The following is a 17,077-nucleotide window of genomic DNA, read 5'->3' as shown; positions in this document are numbered from 1 at the left end:
AAAAACCCTAGACACACAAAGGTAGAGTGCCAATTTCTGCAAATTGGGTCTCCGATTTACCAAATTTGCATCCCAACAAGTGGTGGTAGCAACAGGTAGAGTGACGATGCGATTTACCTGAAGAACCTTCTTCATCTTACCTGCAATTCATCATTCTTCATCTTACCAACAAACCATGAACAAAGAAACCCATATGCACTCTACCATACTTTGGTGAGGTTGATTTATAGGCAAGTTTAGATCAGATTAAGCTTCAGCAAGTAGCCTCGGCTAAAAGATTGAATCTTATCTGAGATTACTTCAACTATTCAACATCCAGACACACTCGATTCAGTAAGAAAAGATTCATGTGAGGCGTAATCATGCCGACGTTGGAGTGGCGGCGAATCAAGATGGGACAACGACGTTGGTGGTTTAGTGGCAAGGAAGGGAGGATATTGGGTTTTCCGATGGGTCTCCGTGACTAGAGACATGAACGGAAATGAGTGTTTTCTTCGATGAAAAAGGGATACGACATCATGAGGGAGAGAGAGAAGGTGAGACCCTTTGTAATTAAATAATATAATAATAGTAAAGGAAAAAACAAATAGAAAGGGGCAAATCCGTCATTTGAAGAATTTTTAAATTGTTTTGGACCGAAATCGCAACAAAATGAAAACTTTGGATCAGTGGTGCTAACCCAAACTTTTTTGGACCAAAGTGACAATTTTGAGTAAACCACAGGAACCATTTGTACAGTTTAGTCATGTTTTATCGTTAAGGTTTCCCCTACAACTGATTTGTATTCATTTTTTCGTAATATTTCACTGAAGTTGCATAAAAATACTCAATTTTAAATGTATTGATCCACATCTTCTCTTTCAACTTCGTGACCCTGTGTTCAATATGGAATTCAACTCAAACCTAGTCTCGCCTATCAGGACAATATCGTTGACAAAGAACATATGAAGAACATACACTCTATAACTCTCCCTTAATAGTGCAAAACATCTTGTCCAAGATCAATACAAAGAGATATGTACTAAAGGTCAAAACATGATGTAACCCAATCTTTACTAGGATACACGTTATGATCCTATATATCACAAACAGACTTCACATATCTTTCTGGAATACTTTTGCTTTCAAGGTCCTATCCAAGTCGACTTCTAAGGTATATATGCTACCATACACATTCTTTTGATGAACACCATATGAAGACCCATGTTTATTTCACCATATTTCTCCATAAGACATGATTCGGCAGATCATTATGTGTCATGAAGCTAAAATTTCTGTCATGGTTGTAACATATTACATACCAACTACGAGTGAAATTACCCTGGCATGAAGGACAAAACAAAGGCCATGCATTCTTGAGACATTTTTGGAAGGTAGCACATTTTGGTCTTAGATAATGTTTATACTCTACAGTTGTTTGTGTTTGTATTTTTTTTTTTTTTTTTTTTTTTTTTTGTTTTTGTTTTGTAGAGAAAGTCACATTTTGGGTGGACTAGATTGATGTAGTAACTTATTTGAATTATTAGTTGTTAGTTGGATCCCACTATGATGGAATTAGATATTTTAACAATCATTTGATGATAATAGTTAGTCGTGTCATCAAAATTATGTAAGTTATTTTCATAAACTTTGAGATGTGAAACTATAAATAAATCAATATATTATTAACATTTATTGGATTTTAGATGTGACATTATAAACTCGTATATATAGTTAACACTACTTCAAGTTATTTGGAAGTTGCACATTATTTTATTTCAAATGTGATCACTCAAACCGGCATTCCACAATCTTTTACCAACATTAGAAGGTACAAGAATGATCTAACTTTGAAATTGTATAAAAGAAGAAAATATTAATCCATCAATCACGCTTGTAGCTATTTATAGTTTCTTTACAATCAACGTCATCATGTGTAACCAATTATTAAAAACTTGTCACATCATACTTGTATGCCTCTTTTCTATGACCATGATAAAGAAATGACAAAAACACAAAGTTTATGACATGCCCTTGACAATCGAGTGAAATTTAACGAACATATAGATATTGAAGTTCCAACAAAAATTTATAATTGTAAGTATCACAACCAAACAGCTAAATTAGTTATAAATTTTACCCTTTACATCATTTCAATTTTCACATGATTTAACTAATGGGCCTTGCTAACATCGTTGGATGTCAAAACCAACAACTACAAAAAAAAGCCGATGTAAGACCAAAAAAGCAAGAAAATATCAAAAGTATCTAAACATATAGTTTGAGTAATAGTGTAGGGACTAAACCTGTAACTTACTGAAAATACAATTATAATCACAGTGTGGATCCAAAGATCTAATGGCTATATAAACAAGTTGAAAGCTTCGTCAAGAAGAGGCAGAGAGAGATAACGGAGCATCCTTTCTCCACAACAACCCCAAAAGCCCCAATTATGGGCGCCGAATTTCTCCCAAAACCCAGTGAGAATGATCTATCCGGCGATTATCAGGCTGCTCCGGTGATACTCGGCCTCCTCCCCGCTGCCCTTGTTGACCACATAGCAAGGGTTGACTTATCAATTCTCTCTCGAATTCCCGGCGAACCTGGTGGTTCCTTCCCTGTACACTCCCTCCCCTTAATTTTTCTTAATTTCTTGCTATCTTAATGTCTTCAACCTATAATTGTTCGTTTACCTCTGTAATTGAATCAAAACCCATGCAATCAATTGCTTAAACTTCATTCGTGAATGAGGGAATCGAGGACAGATGAAGGCTTTATTTGATCGATCATAGCACAGGGTTTCCAATTTCCATACGAAATTGCATTAATTTGAATTTGAGGATCAGTTTTCATGTTTAATTTTCATTCTTAGGAAGCATTAACTACTTTTAAATCACCCATACGCCATTTCCATGTGATTTTGCATTCTGATATAAATTGGAGCATATCTTTATTGGTAGGTTGCAGCTGAAGAGCTGAAAGATCTACTAAAAGAGGTGAACACCCATATTTCGTCTTCTCCAAATGATCTGTCTCCTGTAAAGACTATAGCCGGGGGTAGTGTGACCAACACCATTAGAGGCCTTGCAGCAGGTTTTGGGATCTCATGTGGGGTTATTGGAGCTTGTGGGGACGATGAACAAGGTGCTCTCTTCTTGAAAAACATGAGCTTTTATGGTGTAAATATATCAAGATTGAGGGTGAAAGATGAACATACTGGTCAGGTGAGTTTACCCTTTTGTAAAAAAGATGGTTTTCTTCTTTCATGTTTTTTGTAATTCATTTTGGAGTTAAAATTAAAATTGTATTAGCTGATGACGTGGCACAGTGTGTTTGCTTGGTTGATCCATTGGGTAATCGTACTATGCGTCCCTGCATTGCCACTGCTGCTAAAATACAGGTGCACTTTAGTTTCGTACATTTATTACACAGTACAATACATGAAATACATGACAGAATAGTACAATGCAAATTACATAAATGCCCTTATTGAAATTAGTTTGTTCAGTATTATGAAATCACTCCTGTGTTTATTGAAGAAAAAATCAGATTGCATGTGTTTCTGACATTGTTTTTGTAATTCAGGCAGGTGAACTAAAAAGGGAGGATTTTAAAGGCTCCAAGGTAATAAAGTTTCTATATCTATTTGAACTAGTTTTTATTTGCTACATATTTCTTAATGAGTTAATGTCAATGGTTTTTATTTGGTACTATTGTTATCTATAAGTTAATTTGCTAATTTTCTTTGTATATATTTATGTTGTAGTGGTTAGTGGTGAGATATAGTATATACAATATAGAAGTTATCAATGCAGCTATCCAAATAGCCAAACAAGAAGGTCTTCTTATATCCCTAGATTTGGCCAGTTTTGAGGTAAAAACTAAAAAGAAATCCACCATTTTTCTTTGCTGTGAGTATAAACAGATTATGTACTTTTTTATGTTCATGGATTATATAACAACATTTTTTTTTTTACATTTTATTATTAAATTGACAGATGGTTAGAAAATTTAGAACACCTTTACTAGAACTATTGGAGTCGGGTAACATAGATCTTTGTTTTGCTAATGAAGATGAAGCCGCCGAACTTTTAAGGTAACATTTTATCCCGTGATACAAAAATTACACGTAATTTTATTTCCAATTTTGTGTACTTTTGTGTGTTTAATGTTTGTTATATATATATATATATATATATATATATATATATATATATATATATATATATATACCGTTTTAGTGGCGAGCAAGTTGCGGGACCTGAGGCTGCAGTTGATGTCTTGGGCAAATACTGTCAATGGGCCGTGGTGACGTTAGGTCCACATGGATGCATTGCAAGGCATAAAAAAGAGGTTAGCCAGGTGTATGTGCTATAAAGCACATCGTCTGTGTCAGGCAGTCAAACTTTGACTGCCTCATGTATCAGGCACCGATACATGTATGAGACATGTATCGGGCAGTCAGAGTGTCTGATACATGTATTAGGCAGCAGTCAGGCTGTCTGATACATGGTCTATATCAGTGCCTGATAAGTATCAGGCAGCAAATGCCTTGCTGCCTGATACTGATACATATATGTGTATATGTATTAAGTGAATTTGTGAACAACTTCAGGTTGTGAAGGTTCCTGCGATCGGGCAGACAAAGACAATTGATGCAACTGGGGCGGGGGATCTTTTTGCGGGAGGGTTTTTGTATGGTTTAGTGAAAGGAATGTCTCTTGAGGAATGTTGCATAATTGGGTCATGCAGTGGTGGATCGGTGATTCGGTCATTGGGTGGTGAGGTGTCGCCGGAAAATTGGCAGTGGATGTATAAGCAATTCAAAACCAAAGGTCTCCCTGCGCCCATTGTTTCATTGTAAAATCATCTTTTAAGACTTCTTCAATTGAATCCAAGCTAACGTTAGCCCGGATGAATGTTTAAGAAAAGACTATGATTAATTATGTGAAGAATCACCTTGTCTTTTTAGTCTTAATATTTTGGTATGAATTATCTGGCCTTTTTTTTTTCCATTAAGTGATGTCTGGAGAAAGTGAATGTGCAAGTTCTAGACACTTAACTATAATCTGATAGAACTTGGATGTAAAAAAAAATTAAAAAGAGCAAATAGGTAAAGGGTTAATGTTTTAGTATAATTGTCTAAATTAAGTATTTAAAGAATCTTGTAAAAGCCTTCATTTCTCAAATATAATGGCACTTTCAAGAAGGTTAGAACAACCAAAGATATTAAGTTGGAAGTACAAAGCCAATTCATATGTACTATACAAATGTAGTATGCATGAAGTAGCATTTAAGATGATATATCTACATGTTTTCTTTGTGAAAAATGATGCTTGAAAGTTTGTTGCATATTATTTATGTACAAGTATGGTATATTGCGGAGAGATTTCAAAAGATATTTCATGCATGGTATTGATAAAGGGTTTATCAAACTATATGTATTACGAAAATTGTTTGTTAATGAAACCGTCGATAGCAATTTAATTTGTTGTATTATAAGTAATCAAGATAAAATGGCTATATGTTTCAGGCCTACACACACACACACACACACACACACACATATATATATATATATATATATATATATATATATATATATATATATATATATATATATATATATATATATATATATATAATAATTGATACCCAAGGAGATATACATAGATCTCAAAGTCATCCCACTTCGAGGGGCTTTAGAGTACCAATACCATTTTCTAGGACTCGTTCAGCAACAACTTAAAACCATGTGGAAGTTATCTTGCTTCATATCCATGTGGGACGACTTGTTGCACATAAAACAAAGAAACAACTGATCTTAAAACAGGCAACCCCGACGCACAAAGTATCTCCCGAACTTGATGACATTCACAACACATTCCATGTATGTTATTTGAGAAAGTTCCTTGAAGCGTAAGTCAATATGATGGCGTTTATGGAAATAAAAATTGATGAAGAGAAAAGATTGATTGGGGAGCCCGATGAAATTACGAGTCGGAAGACCATGAAATTGAGAAAGAAGTTAATAGACTTAGGTGGTGATTGTTTTGAAAGAGGTAAAATGTCTTGTATCTTTTTCTATGTCTACATATAAGATAAGATGTGAACCAAAAGTCTTTTTTATGTCTTTAGTCTTCATAAAAAAATTATATGTTTCCAAAAGTCTTTTAGAGGACACGGTATGGGCCACAACGAGGTTCGACGCGGGTGATGTGGCATCTCTCGACGCCGTCGTAACGGGGGGAACACCACCCCCATCTCGTTGCATCTCGTCAGTTACGTCTCGTTGCCATGGAAACGAAATGAAACGGGAGAAAAATGGACCGTTGCACATTTAGACCGTTTGCAAACGGTCAATTTCAAACCAAATTTTTTTCCCTTTATATATATATACTCATTTTATTTCAAATTTTACAACTTTTTTAACATTCTATCTACACTTTTATAAACTTTCTTTACTAAAAAAATGGAGCAAAATCCAAACACCTCCCCATCATCAAACCCAAACACAACATCGCCTCTCAGATTTGCGGGTTATGAAGGGTATTTCAACCTTTTATCGACTCAAGGCTCACCACAAATCCCATACCAAGGCGCAACTTTCAATCCCGCTTCACCGCCACTACAGTTTCCCAACTCACCTTACCTTCAACAAAATCAATTTGGTCAAATCCCAAATTTACAACAAAATCTTTTCACTTCTTTTGCTTCGATGCAACAACCAACCTATCAACCATCGCCTACGACACAACAATCGGATGAAGTGGAAGCGGGAGGTAGTAGGAGAGGGAAAGGGAAAGGGAAAGGAAAATCAAAAGGGAAATCAATAGCGGCAGAAACAGAAAATGCAGACGTTCCACAATGGTGGACACCGGAGGAAGAATACTCTTTGACAGCGGCTTGGTGTGCTACTTCAAAGGACGAACTTCGCGGAAATGGAATGAAAAAATGAGCTTATTGGGGGGCGGTGCTCGATAATTTTCACGCTATTTTAAAGTAAAATCTGTATCGCAACAATGACATGTTGAGCAGCAAATAGGGTATGATAACTAAGCGGTGCAACAAATTTCACGGTATTTACAACCGGCTTGAGACGCAACGACAAAGCGGAACCAACGACTTCGATTTGTTCAAATCGGCTAAGGAACAATATCGGGTCGAAATGGGTCATGTTTTCGACTTTGAAAAATCATGGGAATTGTTGCGAGCGGATCCAAAGTGGAATAAAACGCCTACATCGTCAGAGGTTCAATCCAAACGGTCTCGCAATTCTAGCTCGGTCGACGTGTCGTACGTACGGACTAACATCGACCTAAACACCGATGACGACGAGATCCCGGATGATATCCAAGAGATATCCCCACCACGACGACCGCCCGGACGCGACAAAGTGAGGCGCGCTGCAAGACATGCGGAGGAGGTGGAGACGAGAGCAAAAGATGTGGCGGAAATGAGAGCCAAATTCGATAAGTACAATTTATTAATAAAAGAAAAAAAATGAGTTGAAACGTCGTCATTTAGAGTTCCTGGAAAGGCAGACACGAGAGAAGCATGAACAAAAAGAGAGAGAACTAATGACACACCAGTTGTCAATTCTCCGGACAAGCGAGGAGGGTTTAGCGCTTGCTGATCTAGCGGTGCTACAAGCGATTAAGGAACAAATTAGGAAAAAATATTTGGGTTAATTAGGATTGGTGTGGTTTTAGTAGTAATTTCAATGGTATTTTAGTTATTAATTTAGGTTTAAAATTATGTTTTTTTAATTGTAATCGGAATTTTAGATTTTAAATATTATGTCTTTTTTTTTTTTTTTTTTTAAATATATGTTTTATAAAAAATATATTAGTTATTAAAAAAACACAAAAAGAAAAAAAAACAAAAGCCAAAAAAGAAAGTAAAAAAAAAATACAAAAAAAATATTTATTTTTAAAAAGTTGGTGTTGCATCTTGTTGTATCTTATTGCCCATTTCTTCACTTGATGTCATAACACCATTTGCTTAGGTGGCACAACTTGGTGTTGTACCTTGTTGCCCACACCCAATGCTCTTATAAAAAAGAATAATGATATTGATGTTGGTGTTGATGGTAGTGGAGGGGTGGTGGTAGAGGTGTAGTGGGGGTGGGTGGTGGAGGTGGGGGCGGAAGTGGTGGCGGTGGCAGTGGCGGTGATGGTAGTGGCAACAATGGTGGCAAAGACGGTGGTGGTGGAAAAAATAATATCACATTAGGATTAGAACTTATAAAATGTCTTCCAAAGTTAGATGTTATTCTTTTGACTTCCGAAAAGATGTCAAAAAGATTTTTTTTGTCTTTTGTCTTCTGAAAAACAAACAGTTTTTTCTTCAAATCTTTTTCCTCTTGCATAAATAAGAGATCAAAAAGATTTTTTTAGCAAAAAGCGAACACCATCTTAGTCCTTGTGTAATGAAATTATCACAAGAGGGAGAAATTACACTTTAGAGGTTAGATATTTCTGACATTTTGTTAAGAATATGTTATTGATGATTTACTTACTAATATTAATGTACATGGTGGGTGTCGTATGTCGTATGATAATAAAAAAATAACGAGAAATGGAGGAAGTTTAATATGTTTCCACATTAAGGCACGTTGAAACATAATCCTATGTTGCTATTGTTAGTCTATAGCTTTAACCGTAGTATATGGGAATTTTAAGTAACTAAGTATAAATTACATTATTTATGAGGATTCAATTGTCATTTGGAAAAACCATTATCAAATTTAAATTGTTAACTAAGTAAAAGAGAAACCCTGGAGAAACGGTATGAACACTCAATGTATTCTAACTATGGAAGAAGAGATTTGTTTTTAGTTGATTATAGTAGCCACCTTTTAGAGGAAATAGTTTTTGGAATGCATAGGGGCCAAAACAATCAAGAAGAAAAATATAACATCAAGAAATAGACTTATAACAACTTTGGTACGACTTGTGTGAAGCTGATACAAGCAATACAAACTAAAAATTCAGAAAAAAAAAATATATGAAGAGATCGACCAAAACCCTAAAAAGAGATGTTGAAAAAACATACATTCAAAACAAGATTGGAAACATCTTAAATGTAATACAACACAAAATGTACGGCCTTGAAAACAAAGCATACAACTTAACATTTCTATAAATCAACATATGGGTGTGATCTTCATCATGAAATGTATAACCTTGAGAATTAAAATGTAAGGTCCTACATTTCATTTTCAAAAAAGATAGCATATATAAAATATATGGTCTTGAGAATTAAATGTAAGGTTGTACAAAACTTTTTGATTCTCCAAATTAAGTATGTCTTATGTATTTTTCTTGGGTTTTTGCTCCATATGTACTAGGTTCGCCGTTAATTAAAGGCATGTAAAGCAAATATAAATGAATTATGTACCAAAATAAATGTTGCTAAAAACGTGATTGTGATTGTAGAATCTTAAGTTCCTATGATTATATCATCCAAAAACCACATTGATCCTAACAAGATCGATTTAGGGGTAAGATCGGTATAAGATAATAATATTATAAGATCATGATAATAATATTATAAGATCATGAGTAGGATGATTAATAATTTTAATATGTTAAAAAGATAAAAAAATCATCAATAAAATGATATTTGGCTTTTATCTTTTTATTGACGTCATATTTAAACTAAAAAACATATTAAATTTATTTATATCTTTAAAAAAAGAATCTAATATAAATAATGTTTAGAATTTATCATTTCCATTGAGATTTGAGGCTTTTTTATTTTAATTAAATACTCATACTTAATTTATTTTGGATTAAAAAATGATATCCATGTATCATTTGTCATCCCATATTAAATAGGGAGGTTTATAGTTTAGGTTCTGAACTTATTACTTGTGTATTAATTTTGTTTTATGTCTGTATACAGATTGATATAGATTATGAGATAAGAATTTTATATTGTATGTTTTCATTCTTTAATGTTGGAAACTTGGACCATGATCCTTTAAAAGTCACAATCCTAGTTGTGGCAATTTTGTTAGTTGTCTCGTTTTCGTATTTAATATGTTGGGTCCAAGGTTAGCCTGCTTCTTATAATTAATATGAGGCCCATTACATAAATATGCAAAGCTGTAAAACTGTAAATCATAAATTGATATTAACCTTTAATTCATTTTGTTCTTATAAAAAAGAATAAGAATGATGAAAAATGTTTTTTTTTATGTATTGGTCATTTATGACGTTTTTTTTTGTTTTTTTTTTCTTTGACTTGTAATTGTGACTTAAATTTCCAATATTCATTATAAAAAACTAAATGACAAAAACTACTTTTCAAGAACCACACAATGAAACTACAAAAAGAATATTACAACACCTTCATTTGACTGGTTTCCTTGTAGATGCATTTTGCATCGACTTTAAGTGATCGTTATAACGTTACAAATTATACATAAAATTTAAACGTTTTTAAATGCTACAATTGTTCGTTAAATAAATGTGTTTGAAATCTTTTTTTTTTTTTTTTTTTTTTTTTTTTTTCATTTTTCAGTAAGATGATTTTCTAAAAAAAGATTATATATAAATATATATCTATATCTATATTAAATAATATACTCCAACTCATCTGTTTATCTTTTTTAAAGTCATTGAAATAAAAAGTAACTTCTTTCATAGCATACCCTACCACTAAAATCTATGTAAGGTGAAAAACAATGCAAACGTTTTTTTAGATAGCCGTGATAATTATTAATTTATTATAGCACTTTCAATTAATTTAGAGATTCGTATAAAGGGTTTTAAATTATTTTAAGTTTTTTTTTTGAACCAGTTTAAATTATTTTAAGTAAACCAACAACATCCTTCTAAGTTAACAACAAAAGTAAATACATAGTTATTATCCATTATCGATAAAACATATTTTGGACTATATTTTTTTTTTCTTTTTCCGGGCAAATTGTAAATTTTATGAATGAAACTACACTTACATAAATTTTTGACTTTGATATTTTGTATTATTTTTTTCCTCATTTAAGTTATTAAATTTACAATTTGGTTGCAAATTTAACCAATCAATTGGTTTGTTTAGGTTTTAATTGGTTTATATTCTTTATTTGTTGATTAGGTAAAAATTTGATACTTTTTTCAGATATGATTCTAGTTGTCAAATATTTTGGTTAAAATAAATTTGTACGTAATTCTGTACTTATTTTTCCTAAATTACTTTTCTCTTAAAGAATCACAATATTTTGTAATGGTTTCCAAAGCTAATGGTTTCCAAAGCTCTTCAAGTGGTTCATCATTCCATAATGATGTAAACAAACAAGTAAGATTGCATTTAAAAAATGTTAGTGTGGAGAACCTTCCATGTCTTGTATACATGACTTTGAGATGAAGCCTCTCGAGCAACCTTGGAAAGTAATCGTACAAAATTGTGATGCTCTTAAAGAAAAAAAGAAAACGAAACAAAGAAATGTAAGTATAAATCTACATAATATTCAATTTAATCAAAATATTTATCAATTAAGATAATATGTGGAAGACACAGTTTTTAGTCACCAAATGATAAACACAAAACAACTAAAACAAACTAGATGATTGGTTAAATTTACAACAAAATTGTAAATTTGTTGGACCACTTAATTGAAAAAAGAAACAGAATCTCAAATCATCATTTATGTAAATTTAATATCTTATACAATTCGTCGTTCTTTATAAATGTAAACATTGTTTGAGGTTTTTAATCTATTGTGTCACGTTAATATTTTGCATATAATTAAAATATTATTATTATTATATTATATAATATGTTTATTAGGTACTTCAAAATCCAAGTCATTGTCAAGTTGTTCATTCCCGCTATGATTAAATAACTTAATTCTTCAATAATTATCTCAAAATCACATTATAAAGATTTTTATAAACATTTATTTCCAAATATCATATAATAATTAGTTGTTTTGTGGGCCTTTTCATAAATATTCTGCCAATTCATCGTATATCAATTTATTATTATTATTATTATTATTATTATTATTATTATTATTATTATTATGCCATCATTGCATAACTTGTTTCTCAATTATTAATTTTATCTTCCTTTTGCTTTCTCTTTTTTCATTTTGCACAACAGGAATTTCATATATTCTATATTCTATATATAAATCCCTCTAAAATTATACTATTCTTAATACATCACAAAAATGTTTTAAAATTACACGTTTGAATAACTATGCATTTTATATATATATATATATATATATATATATATATATATATATATATATATATATATATATATATATATATATATATATATATATATATATATATATATATATATATATGACGGTTCACTTGAGATTAAAAAAAAAATTAGAGATCTTGAGATTCAACATCAACCACATATTTTTCATGTGTCGCTCTAACATTCTAACGTACCGTCAGCAGCAAGGTATGACTAATCATAAATGATTATAAAACGCATATGCCTAATCATAAATAATTATACATATATGTATGTTCACAGATTAAGTAATAATATATGATTATGACAATTGGTGGCATGAGAGTTGGTGGTGGCAGAGGCGACGATGCTATAAGTGGCGGGGGTAGCAGTGGTGTGGTCGGCTGGTGGCGGTGGCGGTTGTGGTGGTGGGGATGGTGGCGGAGGAGAAAGGAACAAACAACGCTATATAATAATTTATGATTATAACTGAACCGCCGTGCTGGTAGGCCGGAGGGCTAGGGTGGTAGATGTGAAATGTGTGGTTAAAGTTGAATCTCAATATCTATTATTTTATTTTAAATCTCAATGGAACTTATATATAGGTATGTTCAAATGTTTCTCACATCTATTGTGTTTTAGAATGCACCAATAAAAATTTAGTAAAGATTAAATTATTATTTAATCAAATAAAGGTAGATATTAAATGATTTTCATAATTATATGTATATTAAATGATAGCTATAATTATAATTCTTTTTTTATGGAAACTAATTAAATTCGTCATTAATGTCAGAAAAAATATTCTTTTAGAATGAATTCGTATCAAGAAGAATGAGATTGTATACCCATAAGGGTATATAAGCTTAGGTACCCAAACTCATCATACTATGTCGTTTTTGTATTATATATACATTGTAATTGTCTAATGTTCTTATAATTCAACTTCTAACTTGATTTACTTCCAATATTTTTATAAATTTCAAATTTATCTGCCTCTTACATAAGTTTCATTTTCAACTATAATATATATGACAAAAAGATGTGATGTATGAAGAAGATAGTAGTGAAATTTTCAAAATCTTGAAATTAAATCAAGTTAGGGGGTTGAAGTTTAAGAACATTATAATGAGCATATTAAACAAAACAACGTATTCTGGTGAGTTTGGGTACTTAATCTTATATACCCTTAAGGGTATATTCACTTTTCCCATATATATATATATATATATATATATATATATATATATATATATATATACACACACACACACACACACACACACACGAAAAGTGAATATGTGGCTGTCATGTATGCAATATTAGGTATAGAATCATCTAAATTGACTTCATTTTGATTAAAAACACAAATCTTCTTTTACTGACAGCTTCTTCCAATTGCTTTTGAGCATATTTTGTGTAACACTTGTTTCCTAGTATGTATTTAATTCAAGTAATTCTTATATTTTCTCTGGGACTCGACGAGTTGGGGGCCCAACTCGTCGAGTAAACTCGTGATCCGCTGGAAGTTTAAGTGACCTACTCGACGAGTCGGGAGACCGACTCGACGAGTAGATGTTGTTCGAGTTAAACCATAAATTTGAGGGTTTGCACCCTATTTAAACAACTTATCTTAGCCTCCATCGTCCCTTATACTTCCGAAAGACATTAGCCTAAAACCCTAGCCTTGTTTGAGTGTTTTAAGGCCATTTTTGTACATTTTGGTGGATTGTGAAGCTTGAGAAGAGGAAAGGAGTTTGGGGGTTCAAGTTGAAACTAGAAGATCCAGAGATTGTGCCCCATTTTCAGCCCATTTAAGGTAAAAAGCTTCTATCTTGACTTTCCATCTGTTTAATCATCTTTAGTGCTTGGTTTTTGGTATATTTAGGGCATTCTAAGCCATTTTCGGGTTGTGGGCTGTAATATAAAGTTATGGCTTCAGATCTTGGACCTTGGAGGGTTCTCACGGCATAAAGGTGCCAACTTTATGGCCATAAGAGACCCATGCATCTTGTAGACCTCTTTTTATGACTTTTTGAGCCAAAGGCCCCATGCATGTACACCAAGTTTGAAGCTTTACATATAAAATGGACCCTAGGAGGCCATATATATGGTTATGACGCATTAAAACCCTTTATAATCGACTGTATAGTTTTGGACATAGAGGGACTCGGCGAGTCGGGGTGTATTTTCCACCAAATCCTTTCTGTTTTGGACCAGTTGTTAAGAACGAAGGTTCTGCCAGTTGTTTAGGTTCACTAAGGACCTAGAAATCATAGGACTCAGCGAGTGGATGAACAGGCTCGACGAGTTCAAGGCAATGTCCCAGCCACATGAAGACGGACTCGGCGAGTCATAGACTGAACATCCTCTTATGGATGAAGATGAACTCGGCGAGTTCAAGGACGAACTCGGCGAGTCAGTTGAAGATTGTCCGATGTGTTGTTGAAGGAGAACTCGTCGAGCTCTTGCTAGACTCGACGAGTAGGGACGGGATTATGGCATTTTGTGGATATGGGGTGTTAGGTGAATTTCATGCATCCATTTTGTAGTTTTACTCCATAAAATCGCATTGCATTTAGGTTTAAACTCATGCATGTTGCATTTTTTCGGGATTTTTCATGATGTAATTCCATTTACACACTTTTGTAATATTTCAGGGACTTTTGAAGGTAGGATCTTAATTGAGGTGATGAATAAGAGATATGGATGAAGTTTTAGGACTATTGGAGCATCGAGGAGAGAGATTTCAAGAAAATGGAGATTTTAGCTTGATAGAAGTTTACACGGCCGTGTAAATGCAAGCCTTGAGTTTACATGGGCCGTGTAAACGCATACTCATAAGCAGTGTACTTCGAAGACCTGGCCGAATTGAGCAACATACTTTTTTTGTGTTTACACGGCCGTGTAAATTGATAGTGTTAGTTTACACGGGTCGTGTAAACTTGGTCGTCAGTTTAAATCAGTTTTTCTCCTTTCCAAAAGGAGGCGACCGGTTCTAGAAGAAGAGAGTCGTTTTTGTGAGTTCTAGGAGGCGATTTTGGGAGCAATTTGGAGACATTTGATGCTTGAAAACATTTGGATTTCACTTGGATTTTAATTTGTAAGACTTTAACTTCAGTTTCTAGGTGTGTGCTTGTTCTTGTCATGAGTGGCTAGAAACTGAATTCTCCAACTTCATGTATTGACAATTATGTGTGTGAATTCAATCATTTGAGTTGGTGTTTGTTTTAAATGTTATCTAGTGAATTTGATTTTGTTTTAATTGAAGGTTTGATTTCAATGCTAGTTCTTTTTGGCCAAATTGAGTTAAGGTTAAATCACTCATGTTATCTATTATACAAAATCCGTAATTGTTTTGTAAAATAGAACAAGTAACAAGTATTAAATTATACTACTTGCAATGATTCTAGTACAAATCAAATTCACACATTCTAACATTCCCAAGCTTATGAGGAGTATTGAATGTTGTTGGTTAAATTCACAATGAGGCATAATGTAATCTTTCACCTATTTTAAGAACTTATTTAGATTAGGTTAGTTAGATTAGAATTAATTAAAGAACTCATTTTAATTAATTAAAAAATGGTGAATGTGAAGTGCTAGAGCTTATTAGTATTTCTAATACCAACTTAGATGTAATTAAACAAATATCATTTCATATTTTGGATTACATTACTAATTAGTCTTGCATAGAGTTAGAGTGTTTACAAATCTTGAGTTTATTTTACTTATTCAATTGCTTACTTATTACTTCAATTCTTTATTTAAATCATTACATCTAACCCCCCCCCCCCCCTCTTTTGTGATCTCATTTGTACATTGTGCAAAAGGGTATAAACATTTATCTTGTGTCTCTGTGGATCGATCCTACTTACCTTGTATTACATTTCTAATACAAAGTAGTAGTGTTTGAGGAGTTATTTTACCCATTTATTTTTTGGGTCTGACACACTTAACAAATTGGCGCCGTTGTCGAGGACACGGTAGTACTAATTGTTTATGTCAAGATCTTTTCGTACAGGTACACCTTTACCAGTTGATTTGGAGATAGAGAAATCTGCAAAACAAAGAAGGAAGCAAGCCAGACTTTTAAAGAAACAACAACAATCCGGAGCTTCTTCATCAAACCCATCAACCACATCCTCACCAACATCCAAAAGTACCCACCATCTTCACCTACTCCTACCATGGCAGACAACTAGGGGTGGCAAATTGTGCCATCGTGTCATGTTTTTGTCTGACACGACACGACACGACAAGTTTTATGTAGCACGAACACGACACGACATGATCTCGGGTTTTTTTTGAACTAACACGAAAACGAACCAATTAAAAAACGACAAACACGACATGACACGACAAAGATAACATGAAATAACAATTAATGTATTTAATTAATATTTATTCATACATAACACGAAAAACACGACAAAAAATGTTAAATCGTATCAATTTCGTGTCAAATTTTGAACACGAACACGACACGACACGGCGTCGTGTTTTTTTACACCTGACACGAACACGAATTTTAATTTCAATTTCGTCTCAATTTCGTTTCGTGTCGTGTATTTTTGTCGTGTCGTGTCATCAATTGCCACACCTACAGACAACCATGGAGGAAACCGAAATCCTCCAAACCCACCACCTGAACAAACCTTTAGACAATGGGCCACTCAAGATGTCACCCAACAACCTTTGTGCATTAATTACCCTGCAACAATAAACTTTGAACTCAAGTCTGGACTCATCCATTTGTTACCTTCATTACGTGGTCTTGAGAATGAAGACCTACATAAATTCCTTAAGGAATTTCATGTTTTCTATGTAGGTATGAAGCCATATGAAGTTACAGAAGATCAAATCAAGTTAAGGGCATTCCCCTTTGCTTTAC

The 17,077-nt window shown here is 33.1% G+C and overlaps 1 protein-coding gene across 1 annotated transcript; it reads left to right on the top strand.

Moving 5' to 3' along the window:
• The first annotated feature begins 2,358 nt into the window (after nt 1-2,358).
• Nucleotides 2,359-4,994, top strand: LOC145052552 (pfkB-like carbohydrate kinase family protein). The gene is made up of 8 exons (XM_079000375.1): nt 2,359-2,599; nt 2,940-3,203; nt 3,308-3,379; nt 3,565-3,603; nt 3,746-3,853; nt 3,978-4,075; nt 4,221-4,332; nt 4,595-4,994. Exons 1-8 carry the CDS (start codon nt 2,432-2,434, stop codon nt 4,841-4,843), a joined length of 1,110 nt encoding a protein of 369 aa, XP_078856501.1. The 5' UTR covers nt 2,359-2,431; the 3' UTR covers nt 4,844-4,994.
• The last annotated feature ends 12,083 nt before the right edge of the window (nt 4,995-17,077 follow it).

The sequence above is a fragment of the Lactuca serriola genome, chromosome 5 (assembly GCF_051521515.1).
Source record: "Lactuca serriola cultivar US96UC23 chromosome 5, Lser_US96UC23_V15, whole genome shotgun sequence".
Classification (NCBI taxonomy): Eukaryota; Viridiplantae; Streptophyta; class Magnoliopsida; order Asterales; family Asteraceae; genus Lactuca; species Lactuca serriola.
Note: the sequence above shows the minus strand (reverse complement) of the source record. Positions and strands in the feature narration are given on the sequence as shown.

Excerpts from the sequence above, each read along its gene's own strand:
- LOC145052552 (XM_079000375.1), top strand. The coding sequence starts at position 2,432 with ATGGGCGCCGAATTTCTCCCAAAACCCAGTGAGAATGATCTATCCGGC. Across the intron at positions 3,604-3,745 it reads AGGATTTTAAAGGCTCCAAG|TGGTTAGTGGTGAGATATAG; the intron begins GTAATAAAGTTT and ends TTTATGTTGTAG. Across the intron at positions 3,854-3,977 it reads TAGATTTGGCCAGTTTTGAG|ATGGTTAGAAAATTTAGAAC; the intron begins GTAAAAACTAAA and ends TTAAATTGACAG.